The sequence below is a fragment of the Oncorhynchus nerka genome, linkage group LG24 (genome assembly GCF_034236695.1).
Source record: "Oncorhynchus nerka isolate Pitt River linkage group LG24, Oner_Uvic_2.0, whole genome shotgun sequence".
Taxonomy (NCBI): domain Eukaryota; kingdom Metazoa; phylum Chordata; class Actinopteri; order Salmoniformes; family Salmonidae; genus Oncorhynchus; species Oncorhynchus nerka.
Genome location: NC_088419.1, coordinates 16,773,326 through 16,786,517, shown reverse-complemented (window position 1 = coordinate 16,786,517; position 13,192 = coordinate 16,773,326). Strand labels below are relative to the sequence as shown.

Sequence of the window (13,192 nt, the reverse complement as noted above, 5' to 3'; positions counted from 1 at the left end):
GGCTTCCACCATTTTAATGTGGTCAACTGGGTGAGACTTCCAACTTTATTGGCTGATCCCTCCTGGTGACCCTTTTGGTGTCATGTCCAACTGGGTCATCAGGATGGATCAGCCAATAGTCAAGAAAATTGAGTACTTCAAAATGGCATAGCCTAAATGGTGCTGCCCATGCTGTCACAGAGGCTATAATGCAGTGGTTCCAAATTCCGGTCCTCGAGTACCCCCAACAGCACACATTTTTGTTGTAGCCCCAGACAAAAGTGCCTGATTTAACTCATTGAGGGCCTGATGATTAGTTGACAAGTTTAATCAGGTGTGCTGTTCCAGAACTACAATCTCCCTCCCTCACCAACTTCAAACATCTGCTATCTGAGCAGCTAACCGATCGCTGCAGCTGTACATAGTCTATCGGTAAATAGCCCACCCAATTTTACCTACCTCATCCCCATACTGTTTTTATTTATTTACTTTTCTGCTCTTTTGCACACCACTATCTCTACCTGTACATGACCATCTGATCATTTATCACTCCAGTGTTAATCTGCAAAATTGTAATTATTCGCCTACCTCCTCATGCCTTTTGCACACAATGTATATAGACTTTTTTTCCTACTGTGTTATTGACTTGTTTATTGTTTACTCCATGTGTAACTCTGTGTTGTCTGTTCACACTGCTATGCTTTATCTTGGCCAGGTCGCAGTTGCAAATGAGAACTTGTTCTCAACTAGCCTACCTGGTTAAATAAAGGTGAAATAAAAAAATAAAAAATAAATAAACAATAAAAATGTGTATCGTTGGGGATACTTGAGGCCCGGAGTTGTGAACCACTGCAGTAATGAAACAGATACAAAGACAATTCCTCTATCTAGCTCTATGCACTGCCATTGGATGCAACGAAACCACCCGACTTTATAATCTGACAAATCCCGTTCAGCCGTGTTACAAGTTCAATCACTTGAATGTATACTTGTCTATTGTCTACGCATCAATTATAATGAAGCAATAAATCCCCCATCCAAATTAACATGAAAACATGCATTAGCCTACACTTTCGATCGCCGCTTTGATCTTTAACGCTGTAGGGATAATATGGAAATGCTATCTGGAATCCTTGGGACGTCCCTACCGCATTGAAGTTGAAATGTACAATGGTTAGGGTTATGTCCCAAGGATCCCGGTCCGGATAGCACGGACCAATAAGGACGGGCAGCCACTCACCTATTGGTCAGTTCATACCGGTTACACCTCCAAAACATCTGCTATGTGGATGTCTGCCAATGAGGGTCAATGCTTGATCTGATAGAATAAAGGCCTATATTTAACTTTTGATAGATAGGTTTTCAAATAAGCGTACTACAATTCCCACAGAAGATTAATATTAAATTCTGGCGCAATCTGGTGACAACGTGTCGCTGCTACTCAATACGAAAGAAAGAGCCATAGTCCTGTGGTTTTAGAGTACAAACATATGGTAGACTTTATTTTTATTTAAAACCTAGATAAGGTCAGTTATTACAAAACAGGTTCCCCACACAGTTGCATGTCACAGAGATTGGAATGGTACACTCTGACAGAAAAGGCATCAGAAAAGACTGGACCTACAATAGAGAACAGACACGTTAAAGCAAACACCCCTGACCCACATACGCACACACTTCATCCAGCCACGTTTAAATCTGCAGAAACCAGACTATCGGCAATCTGCCACCATCTGGCTTCAAAAATCCACATCTCTGCCTTTAACAATACTCTGGAAAAAAATATATGGCTCATTTCATTACCTTTTTCTACATCTGCATTATCTATTAATCAATTCTCTATTCAGACTGGAAAAATATGTTATACTTACTTAAATCTGTGCCCGTTTCATCGTTCGTTTCTCTAAACTAAACTCATTTCAAATACTTACTGTAAATAGGTTGTATGGCTGCAGTTCTTGAATGTGCTATAATAACGGCTATAACATTAAGCTTCATGTATTCAGATACATATACCAAACACCCGAAAACACAAGACCTCATGATAGTGACATTCACTCAGGTCTCCTATGTAGAGACTATTAACACAGTCCTCTCTTCATAGCCCCCCACCCACCCACCCTCCAAAGCTCACCCCCGAACCCCTCTTCCTTACAGTTTGCACCCCTATGTTGGCAGCAGTGATGAAAGCACATACAAAATAGACATCTTAAAATAGCCATTTAGCTTCTCGAAGTGCAGCACAATCAGAAAGGTTATTTTCAAGTCATTTTCTCCCCCTCCTATATTTTCATACATTGAATATCACCCCCCCCCCAAAAAAAACTTTTCTCAGTTAAGAAACTAAATATGAAAGGATAAATTCTTTGATCAGACAAAAAAAGTTTACCAATATACTGTGGTCACACTTTAACATCCCAAAATAGTCTTAAGTTGAAATATACGTTTTCTGCCAAAGGAGAATTTCTGGCATTTGAAGTAGTTTTACTGTATATAGATTTAACATACTGATGAGGTTTATCTCTTTTTTTTTTTTTTGTGTGGCTAGTTTCTCAAGCCCCTCCTCCCTGTCACCCCCAAGCCCATCCTCCGCGTCACCCCCATGCCCCTCCTCCGCGTCACCCCCAAGCCCCTCCCTGACAGTTCTCAGACGGCCTAGAAACCGTTACAGAGTACAAAATGGAGTCCTGTGTCATTTGGCAGTCTTGACACCCTTGACATTCTCTGCGGTATCCATGGCGACGACAGGGTCTTCATGGTCTGTTGCAATGACAGCGGTGCCCTTCTCCTGGTTTTCTTGGTGATTGTTGTTGTTGCTGTTGTTGTTCTGGGCAGCGTTCTGGAGCCCGTGGCTGTTGTTCTGCACCAGAGACGCTGCTTCACTCAGCTTCAGCTCATCCAGTTTCTTCCACAGCTCCTCCCTCTCCTGCTCCTTCTTCTTCTCCCTGGAGAGACACAAGCACGTTACGGGCGCACGTCACACACATCACATACGGATGCAACGTCACGCACGGACACACGTCACGCACGGACACACGTCACGCACGGACACACGGACACACACAAGACGCTGTCAGACCCGACTGTCCTTGAAAAACGCTAGCTAACAGAACTTATGTAATCCAGTGTGTTGTACCATGCAGCTTTGTTTCCACGATTCATAAATTATACTAGTTATTGTAATAGTTTGTGAACTATAACTGTTCGGGCGGCAGAACAAGAATGAATATAAGAGCTGGAGCTCACTCACCGCTGTCTGTCTGATTTGTAAGAGGCTGTCAGCTCGTCAAATAATGTGCTGTTCATCTCCATCAGGGTCTTCAGCACGTTGTAGACCAGAGCTACAATCGTCCTGGAAACACACAGGGGACAATGGCATCTGACTTAAATACATCCAGAGGATATTTACCGGCTCTCAGTCAATCCTACAGTAGCAATGTTGAGATTAAATAACTGGAAAAACATTCCTTTGGTATTTCAGTGACATGATGTTGGAGGAAACATGACATTGATATCTGGAGACATGACCATTTTGTCATACGTACATAGTTAGTTAGAGAGGGATAACATAAGACCCCAACCTCTATGCCAAATATAGGAAAGAGAGTTCAGTATTAAGCATGGCTTGTTAATGCTTTACCCTGAGGGGCAAAGAATTTGTTCTTAACTGACTTGCCAAGTTAAATAAAAGGTAAAATAAAAAAATTCAAATAAAAAATAAAAAATGAGTTGAGAACCGGAGACTGGCATACGTACGGGTTCCAGTGTTCTTTGGAGATTCTGTACAGGCTACCAAACATGATAGGCAGAATCTTGTCGATGTTCTCCTCAATCAGGCTCAGGATGTACTCGTTGTTCCAGAAGTAGAGGGCTCTCTCCGCTACCTGTTGGGATCAACAAGAAATGAGCCAGGCTGGCAGTAAATGACAGGAACATGTTACGTATAGGGCAGTCATTTTCACAGCTCCACTATCAGATTGAAAACCCATTTAGAGAAGTGCAGGAAAGCTCCTTGGAGGTCATTATGAAAAACGAAAGGGAAAAAAGTACATGTAGCAGTAAATGGAGGAGCAGAAATAGCCTTAATGTACTGTATGAGGAACCACCTGAAACAAACTCAAGAAGACGTCCCAGATCAGGGTTAGCTGGAGACGCACTTTTATTGATGCCATTTGCTCCACTAGGAGCTAAAAGTAAGTTGAAGGTCAAGGAAGTCAAGACTGTACCTGGAAGTGGGGGTTGGCCACACATCTGGAGATCTGCTTGAACAGGGGCTCTTGGATCTTCTTGAACTGGGTGGGCTCAATGACATCCAGGATTTCCTCCATTTCCCCCAGGTACATCACCTAGGACAGGTGGGAAACAACAGACACATGAGGAAGTCATATGTTCAAGAGAACCAGGTAAACTGTTCAGAACCACACTTATGGTATACAAGGTACAGCATCTGTTAGCGTGTTGGGTGTCATCTACCAGTCATGACAGACAGACATACCTCCTTCTGGCTACAGGTTTTGGGCCAAAACTTCAACAGCCCCCGAATCACCTGAGGATTGAACAGATGACACTAAGTTCCAAGGAAATACCTATAGTTGTTTTTGTCTTTAGTCAACAAACCTACAGTACTGTACATAGGTCGATAGTGCTGCAGCATTTTACATGCCATTTAGCTAGGTACCATATGAACTATTCATGATTTTGGACTCAAACTTGTTAGAGAAAGCTAACATTGTTTGTCCCCTACATGAAAGGTGCACAGATTCCTAGCACACAACAACATTTCTACAGCTCCAAGGGAGAGCAGAACCTAGTGTCCCGAGGGTAGAACAACGTGACGAATGTTAGTTGGTTAGAGTACCGGCTCTGTGAGGGTGGGGTCCTTCTCCAGGAACTGGACGACACAGTAGGCCAGCTAAAAGGAAACAGAACAGGTAGTGATATTATTTACTTACTGTTAACAGAAACGTTCCCAATGTGGTATGTCCTGTACACAATACTATTAGAGCTTTCAAGTTCATTATACGGCCACTAGATGGCACTGTTATCCAAGGCTTTTTTTCAGAGCGCAGTTCACTTCAGCTCATGAGAGTTCTGCTTAACAAGGCATCTAGGTCATCTACTGTTCACAAAGCCTGACCTGAGAACAAAATGGATAGCTAGGCTAATTACCATATCATAATATTGTATGAACTTATACCTAGAATTCCTTTTAAAACCTACATTATGCCAGGTACATTTCTCAGATTTAGATAGCTGCTAAAAAGAGAAGAGTTGTTGTCTAGTGAGAGTGAGTATTTCAAATCAACCCCTTTCAAATGGGATATTTATTAATCTGGTATTACGAATTTGGTAATCTCTCGTAGACAGACCACGTAAACATAAATGGTACCATAGATCTGTCGTGATATGACGGACCGCGTGAGATAACCAACAGCATTAGTTCCGGTGCTCTGGACAAATCATGATTTAGCATATTTTGAATTTTGGAAGTGGAGGGGACATTCGGCACGTAGTTTTCAAAGAGAGGGTGGAGATGCTCATTCCAGTTCCAATCCTAGTTCTACCTCTTCTCTTAACACGTATGGATTCATAACTTAATTGAGCATCAGTTACACATTTGGTTACCTGTGCATGGAACAGGGCCAGTCCTTTGGCAGTATGCATGGGGATGAGCACCTTCATCAGGAACTGCTTGTGTTCCGCCTTCAATGGCAGTGCAAAGCCATTGATGATGCTGCAGATAGACAAAAACAACACTTCAACACTTCAATCAATCATTGCCTTGAGAAGCAAGCATTAGCAAACACACATGCATGAGAGACACACACATACACACACACAGAGTATGGATGATGCAGCCAACAGAACCCCCCCCATATCCAGAATAGCTGAGGACACAGAGAGCAGGGTAGGCGGTCTGAGAAGCAGAGATGACTATTCATAACTAGAGCCAGAGAGACATTTCACTGCTGGAACAAAAGAACACTTTCTACAAATAAAACTAAACAGGAAGAGCCACTTGCGTCCTTTAGCTCAAAAAGTGGAAAAGGCAGAGGTCAGCAGTGTGACTGGGTTTCCCAGAATTCTGTGGGGATGGGGAGCTAACAGCAGAAAAGCCTGTAACAACACTAAAGGGACCTACTGATGTAGTGGTGAGTATATTAGCTCAAATGGAGATATTCTGGCATACGAGTGTAAATGGTTGCATGTCCTAGTTCCTTGAGCTCGCTGTGCAATGCTGCTAGAGTCAAAGGTGCTTGATAACAATATATGTTGATGCAGTTGATGCATGCTTGAACTCCCACCACACCACCTCCCCCCAGCGTCCCACCACCTCCCCAGCGTCCCACACCACCTCCCCAGCGTCCCACCACACCACCTCCCCAGCGTCCCACCACCTCACCTCCCCAGCGTCCCACCACACCACCTCTGGACTCACCTCCCCAGCGTCCCACCACACCACCTCTGGACTCACCTCCCCAGCCCCACCACACCACCTCCCCCAGCGTCCCCCAGCCCCACCCCACCACCTCCCCAGCGTCCCACCACCTCCCCAGCACCACCTCCCCAGCGTCCCACCACCTCCCAGCGTCCCCCACACCACCTCTGGACTCACCTCCCCAGCGTCCCCAGCGTCCCCACCACACCACCTCTGGACTCACCTCTGGACCACCTCCCAGCGTCCCACCACCCTCCCCCCCAGCGTCCCACCACCTCCCCAGCGTCCCACCACCCTCCCCAGCGTCCCACCACCTCCCCAGCGTCCCACCACCTCCCCAGCGTCCCCACCACCTCCCCAGCGTCCCACCACACCACCTCTGGACTCACCTCCCCAGCGTCCCACCACCTCCCCAGCGTCCCACCACACCACCTCTGGACTCACCTCCCCAGCGTCCCACCACCTCCCCAGCGTCCCACCACACCACCTCTGGACTCACCTCCCCAGCGTCCCACCACCTCCCCAGCGTTCCACCACACCACCTCTGGACTCACCTCCCCAGCGTCCCACCACCTCCCCAGCGTCCCACCACCTCCCCAGCGTCCCACCACACCACCTCTGGACTCACCTCCCCAGCGTCCCACCACCTCCCCACCCCACCTCTGGACTCACCTCCCCAGCGTCCCACCACCTCCCCAGCGTCCCACCACACCACCTCTGGACTCACCTCCCCAGCGTCCCACCACCTCCCAGCGTCCCACCACCACCACCTCTGGACTCACCTCCCCCAGCGTCCCCACCACCTCCCCAGCGTCCCACCACACCACCTCTGGACTCACCTCCCCAGCGTCCCACCACCTCCCCAGCGTCCCCCACCCTCCTCACCTCCCCAGCGTCCCACCACCTCCCCAGCGTCCCACCACACCACCTCTGGACTCACCTCCCCAGTATCTCCAGGAGTTCGGCCACTCCGTTGAAGTGATCAGTCTCGTAGATGAACCTACCAGAACACAAACACACCATCACAATCAAACTACAAATGACTACACACTGAGTAGTGGAGCATTTGGCTCTGATAGGACACAACGGAGCAGAGAGAGAGGGATAGAGACAGTGCATGAGGATGGCCCCCTCTGCTAACATCGATGTTCAGAGTCGAATCATAGCATGTATAAAACCTGTGAAATGTGTTCAGCCACTGACACCAGTTGTACTGTGGCTCTGACGTAGGCTTGATCATGTCCCATCTATCTAGCAGTTGTCTCCAAGCTGCTGCTGCCTGAAAGAACCTGGTTAGGAAAGCCTGCCAGGGAAACGATCACAGCAGGACAGTTTCCCTTCTCAACCAGGGCATTGACAGAAAGCTGGACAGTTCCCCTTCTCAGCCAGGGAATAGACAGAAAGCTGGACAGTTCCCTTCTCAGCCAGGGCATAGACAAAGAAGAGGGGAAGTCAACTGACAGGAGTGGGCTCCCAGGAACACAGGGAAGGTTGCGGTTAATCATGATCTTGTCCAACGAGGAACGCTACTTTTCTATTCCAGTCGAAAACGTTTTGCTACGATAAGCCCTAATGAATACGACCATGGACTTTTTAGGTGCCGAGCTGCGGTGGGAGGGGGGGTTGAACTCAGTTTGACGGATACCTGTGTGGTTCTGTGTGTCTTCGAAGGAAGCCCCGCTGTTTGCTCCTGTGAACAAGAGAGGGGCACTTCACTATTCACTCACCGCAAGAAGATGTTGTTGATCTGCTTCCTGATGAAAGCCCGCAACCCCAGGAACTTCCCGTAGATCCGATGCAGGACCGTCTTCAGGAAGTCCCTCTCCCGGGGGTCCTCGCTGTCAAACAGTTCCAGGAGCTGCCAAGGTCAAAGAAGAGGGGGGGAGAGAGAGAGAGCGAGGAGAGAGAGCAAAAAGTCATTTCCTTGCTTCCCAGTGTCATTTCAAAGCATTTCAAACCTAGAATCGAAAGTTTTGTTTCTGACTGGGCTGTGTCTCTATGGTAACAGTGGTGTTTCAACTCAATTCTATTTTACAGGCGCGGTGCAAAGGCACCTAAAGCAAAGCCATACCCAGGCCCTCTTACCAAAATTGTCAATAGATGAGTTACCTGACAACGTTACGAAAGGAAGGCAGATCCTTTTACATATGCTATTGGACTATAAAGAGATTTTGCTAATTTATCTACATGTTCCAAATAATGATGATCCACACTTCTTTAGAAATACATATAATAATTTATCGAGCTTACAGGCAATACAATTATTATAGTGGGAGATTATAATATGGTTTCAAGTACCTCAATGGACCGTAAAGTAAATCACACTACAAACTATCACCCTCACGCGCTTAAGGAAATTACAAATATTATGGATATATTGGAACTAGTGGACATGACATATGGAGGCTTAAATACCCTGACCTAGTGAGATCTACATGGAGCAGGTTCAATCAAGCTAGTCGTCTTGATTGCCTTGTCATTTTCGCTGGCAACAAACGTTTAAATAGTGCTGATAGAGGACAGAATGGTCGGACCATTAAATAATTGGTAAACACATTACTCTTATAGGGCGAGAATATTGGAAATTTAATTAGTCTACCGGATGACAAATTGTTTTAACCAAGACAAAATAATTTACAACTAATGTTTTCCTACATAGGTACAACAGATTATTTCCATATTGTATGTCACATGTGCCTTTAGAGGCCATGCAATTCAATACTAATCTTGAAAACAAAAACTATTTATGTCAAAAGAGTTCATCTTAAAAAATGAACTAGAGAAACGAACAGTACAAATAGATAGCAAAAAAGCCCCTTGATGGGAGAGCATAATATACAAGGAAATTCTCAAAAGCTGCTAATGAGAACCTTGTACCTAGCCGGTGGGGATTCCGGTGGGGTGCCCCCACCCAGGCAGTGGCAGTGCTGGCAACACTAGCTGCAGTAACCCATGGGGAGGGGGTCACACTCGAACATTCAGAGAGGGGGCATATTATTGTGGCCATGTGGTGGCACAAAATCAAAGGTCTGACTGCACAGAGATGCTTGTGAATATGGTCACTACGGGGGAACATGTGTGGGTGTTTCAGGGGAAAGGGGTATATCTGACCTCCATCACCTAGGATGTGACAATGGTTAACCAAATCTCCCCATTTCTGGACGTTTTTTATCAATTTTGCAGGCCTTCTCATTCAGCTGCAACTGTATATGCGTTCGTAAATCAAGACCTTTCTCGAGTTGGGCTCTGGGATGGTGCAACTGTTGAGCATATGGTTGTTTGTGGGAGAAAGAGGTTGAGTGTGTGTGTGTGTGTGTATCCCACAACTGTTGTAAAGATGTGAGGGACAATATAGGATGAATCACAATAATTGTTGGCTAAAATAATAATTGCTTGCCAAAATGTAACTTTTGTAATGACAATACTGGTAAGAGGTAACAATCCTTTGCATAAACTACCTACATTATTACAAATAAACTCTGCAGAAAAAGAATGTCCCTTTTTCAGGACCCTGTCTTTCAAAGATATTGGGATTTTTACGAATTATCTTCACAGATATTCATAGTAAATGGTTTAAAACACTGTTTCCCATGAATATGCACCCGTGGAACGGTTGTTAAGACACTAACAGCAGACGGTAGGCAATTAAGGTCACAAAATTTAGGACACCAGAGAGACCTTTCTACTCTCTGAAAAACACCAAAAGATGTCCAGGTTCCCTGCTCATCTGCGTGAACGTGCCTAACACAGAACCCAAACAGTCTGCGCGCATGCGCCATAGTGCATAAAGGTATTTTGTCCCCCCCATACCAAACGCGATCACGACACGCAGGTTAAAACATAAAAACAAACCAACTTGCAATTGCTAGCTAATTTGTCCCATTTAGCTAGCTTGCTGTTACTAGCTAATTTGTCCTGTGATATAAACATTGAGTTGTTATTTTACCTGAAATGCACAAGGTCCTCTACTCCGACAATTAATCCACACATAAAACGGTCAACCAAATCGTTCCTAGTCATCTCTCCTCCTTCTCTTCTCTTGACTTTATATTGCAATTGGCAACTTTCATAAATTAGGTGCTTACCGCCACTGACCTCATTCGTCTTTCAGTCACACACGTGGGTATAACCAATGAGGTGATGGCACGTGGGTACCTGCTTCTAACCAATGAGGAGATGGGATAGCCCTTGGCATCGCAGACGCTCATTGGTGCACGCGAGCAGTGTGGGTGCAATAATTGAATAACATAGATTTCTAAATGCACGCGATGTGAGCAGTGTAGTCAGCCTGCAAGGAGGCATGAGGACTGCAGATGTGGCCAGAGCAATAAATTGCAATGTTGGTACTGTGAGACGCCTAAGACCGAGAGAGAGAGACAGGGCGGACAGGTGATCGTCCTTGCAGTGGCAGACCACGTGTAACAACACCTGCACAGGATACGGACATCCCAACACCCCACCTGCGGGACTGGTACAGGATTGCAACAACTGCCCGAGTTACACCAGGAATGCACATTCCCTCCATCAGTGATCAGACTGTCCGCATTAGGCTGAGTTGAGGCTGAGGGCTTGTAGGCCTGTTGTAAGGCAGGTCCTCACCAGACATCACCTGCAACAACGTCGCCTATGGGGACAAACCCACCGTCGCTGGATGGGGACAAACCCACCGTCGCTGGATCAGACAGTGCTCTTCACTGACGAGTCGTGGTTTTGTCTCACCAGGGGTGATGGTCTGATTCGCGTTTATCATCGAAGGAATGAGCATTACATCGAGGCCTGTACTCTGGAGCGGGATCGATTTGGAGGTGGAGGGTCTGTCATGGTCTGGGGCAATGTGTCACAGCATCATCAGACTGAGCTCGTTGTCAATGCAAGAAATCTCAACACTGTGCGTTACAGGGAAGACATCCTCCTCCCTCATGCGGTACCCTTCCTGCAGGTTCATCCTGACATGACCCTCCAGCATGACAATGCCACCAGCCATACTGCTCGTTCTGTGCGTGATTTCCTGCAAGACAGGAATGTCAGTGTTCTGCCATGGCCCGCGAGTTTTATCGGTTGATCTGCTTATGCTTTGTGGGTGGCACTGTGCTCTTTTCGAAGGAGGGGTCCTGGTCTCTCGGGGACCATGGGATCATGGGTGGTCTACCGGTCACTGGGATGACAACCCAACTCGGAATGAGGAGGGGTTTTAGTAGGTGGAATAGTTGGGACCAATTGGAGGTTTACATAGTAGCAATGCAATTATCATGGTACAGCTATATAGACAATCATCATGGTACGTTTACAAACATATATTATGATAAATGGAATTGAAACTTGTCTCATTATGGTAATTAGTGAAATAAGTATAGCCAGTTATAATTGTAATGTCTTAGCAGATAATAAGAAAATACTATCAGTATTTACCTGGCAAAAAGAGAAGGAATATATAATCTATTGGTTTACAGGAAACTCATTCAACAATTTTAGATTAAGTTTTGTGGAAAAAGGACAGGGGGCGAAATATATTTCTCCCATGGGCAAAGAAACTCAAAAGGGGTGACAATATTAATTAACAGTAATATTAATTAAATTGTGCAAATTTTCCAAACAGATCCTCAAGGTAGATGATTTTAAATGTTATTGGACCATGGCTTCTTAACCTATACGGTCCAAATAATGATGATCCACGCTTCTTTGAAAATATATATAACAATTTATCAACCCTACAAGCAACACAAGTCTATTATTATGGTGGGAGAATATAATATGGTTTTAAATACCTCTATGGACCCATAAAGGACATCACACTATCACCCTCAGGTACTTAAGGAAATCATGAATGTCATGGATATATTGGAATTAGTGGATATATGGAGGCTTAAATACCCTGACCTAGTGAGATATACATGGCGGAAGCTTAAGCTAGTCGTCTTGATTACTTTCTTATGTAATTCTCTATGGCGCCAAAAGTTTTACAAATATTACAAAATAAATAATTGTTGATAGGGGACAGAATGCGGTCGGATCGTCACATAATTGACATATACAGTGGGGCAAAAAAGTATTTAGTCAGCCACTAATTGTGCAAGTTCTCCCACTTAAAAAGATGAGGCCTGTAATTTTCATCATAGGTACACTTCAACTATGACAGACAAAATGAGAAAAATAAATCCAGAAAATCACATTGTAGGATTTAATGAATTTATTCATTTCATTATCAAATTATGGTGGAAAATAAGTATTAGGTCAATAACAAAAGTTTCTCAATACTTTGTTATATACCCTTTGTTGGCAATGAGAGAGGTGAAGACTTACAGAAAACGTTTGACAAGGTTTTCACACACTGTTGCTGGTATTTTGGCCCATTCCTCCATGCAGATCTCCTCTAGAGCAGTGATGTTTTGGGGCTGTTGCTGGGCAACACAGACTTTCAACTCCCTCCAAAGATTTTCTATGGGGTTGAGATCTGGAGACTGGCTAGGCCACTCCAGGACCTTGAAATGTTTCTTATGAAGCCACTCCTTCGTTGCCCGGGCGGTGTGTTTGGGATCATTGTCATGCTGAAAGACCCAGCCACGTTTAATCTTCAATGCCCTTGCTGATGGAAGGAGGTTTTCACTCAAAATATCACGATACATGGCCCCATTCATTATTTCCTTTACACGGATCGGTCATCCTGGTCCCTTTGCAGAAAAACAGCCCCAAAGCATGATGTTTCCACCCCCATGCTTCACAGTAGGTATGGTGTTCTTTGGATGCAACTCAGCATTCTTTGTCCTCCAAACACAA

The 13,192-nt window shown here is 45.3% G+C and overlaps 1 protein-coding gene across 1 annotated transcript in view; it reads right to left on the bottom strand.

Moving 5' to 3' along the window:
- Positions 1-1,452: 1,452 nt before the first annotated feature.
- ppp2r5a (protein phosphatase 2, regulatory subunit B', alpha isoform) overlaps positions 1,453-13,192 on the bottom strand; it is a 76,538-nt gene continuing 64,798 nt past the window's right edge. Inside the window, exons 5-13 of the mRNA XM_029631010.2 lie at positions 8,146-8,276; positions 7,359-7,418; positions 5,605-5,713; positions 4,838-4,891; positions 4,475-4,525; positions 4,206-4,325; positions 3,736-3,863; positions 3,230-3,331; positions 1,453-2,924 (exon numbers count right to left, since the gene is read on the bottom strand). Coding sequence (XP_029486870.1) covers positions 2,672-2,924; positions 3,230-3,331; positions 3,736-3,863; positions 4,206-4,325; positions 4,475-4,525; positions 4,838-4,891; positions 5,605-5,713; positions 7,359-7,418; positions 8,146-8,276 — 1,008 coding nt within the window. The 3' untranslated portion in view covers positions 1,453-2,671. The remainder of the gene's footprint in view (positions 2,925-3,229; positions 3,332-3,735; positions 3,864-4,205; positions 4,326-4,474; positions 4,526-4,837; positions 4,892-5,604; positions 5,714-7,358; positions 7,419-8,145; positions 8,277-13,192) is intronic.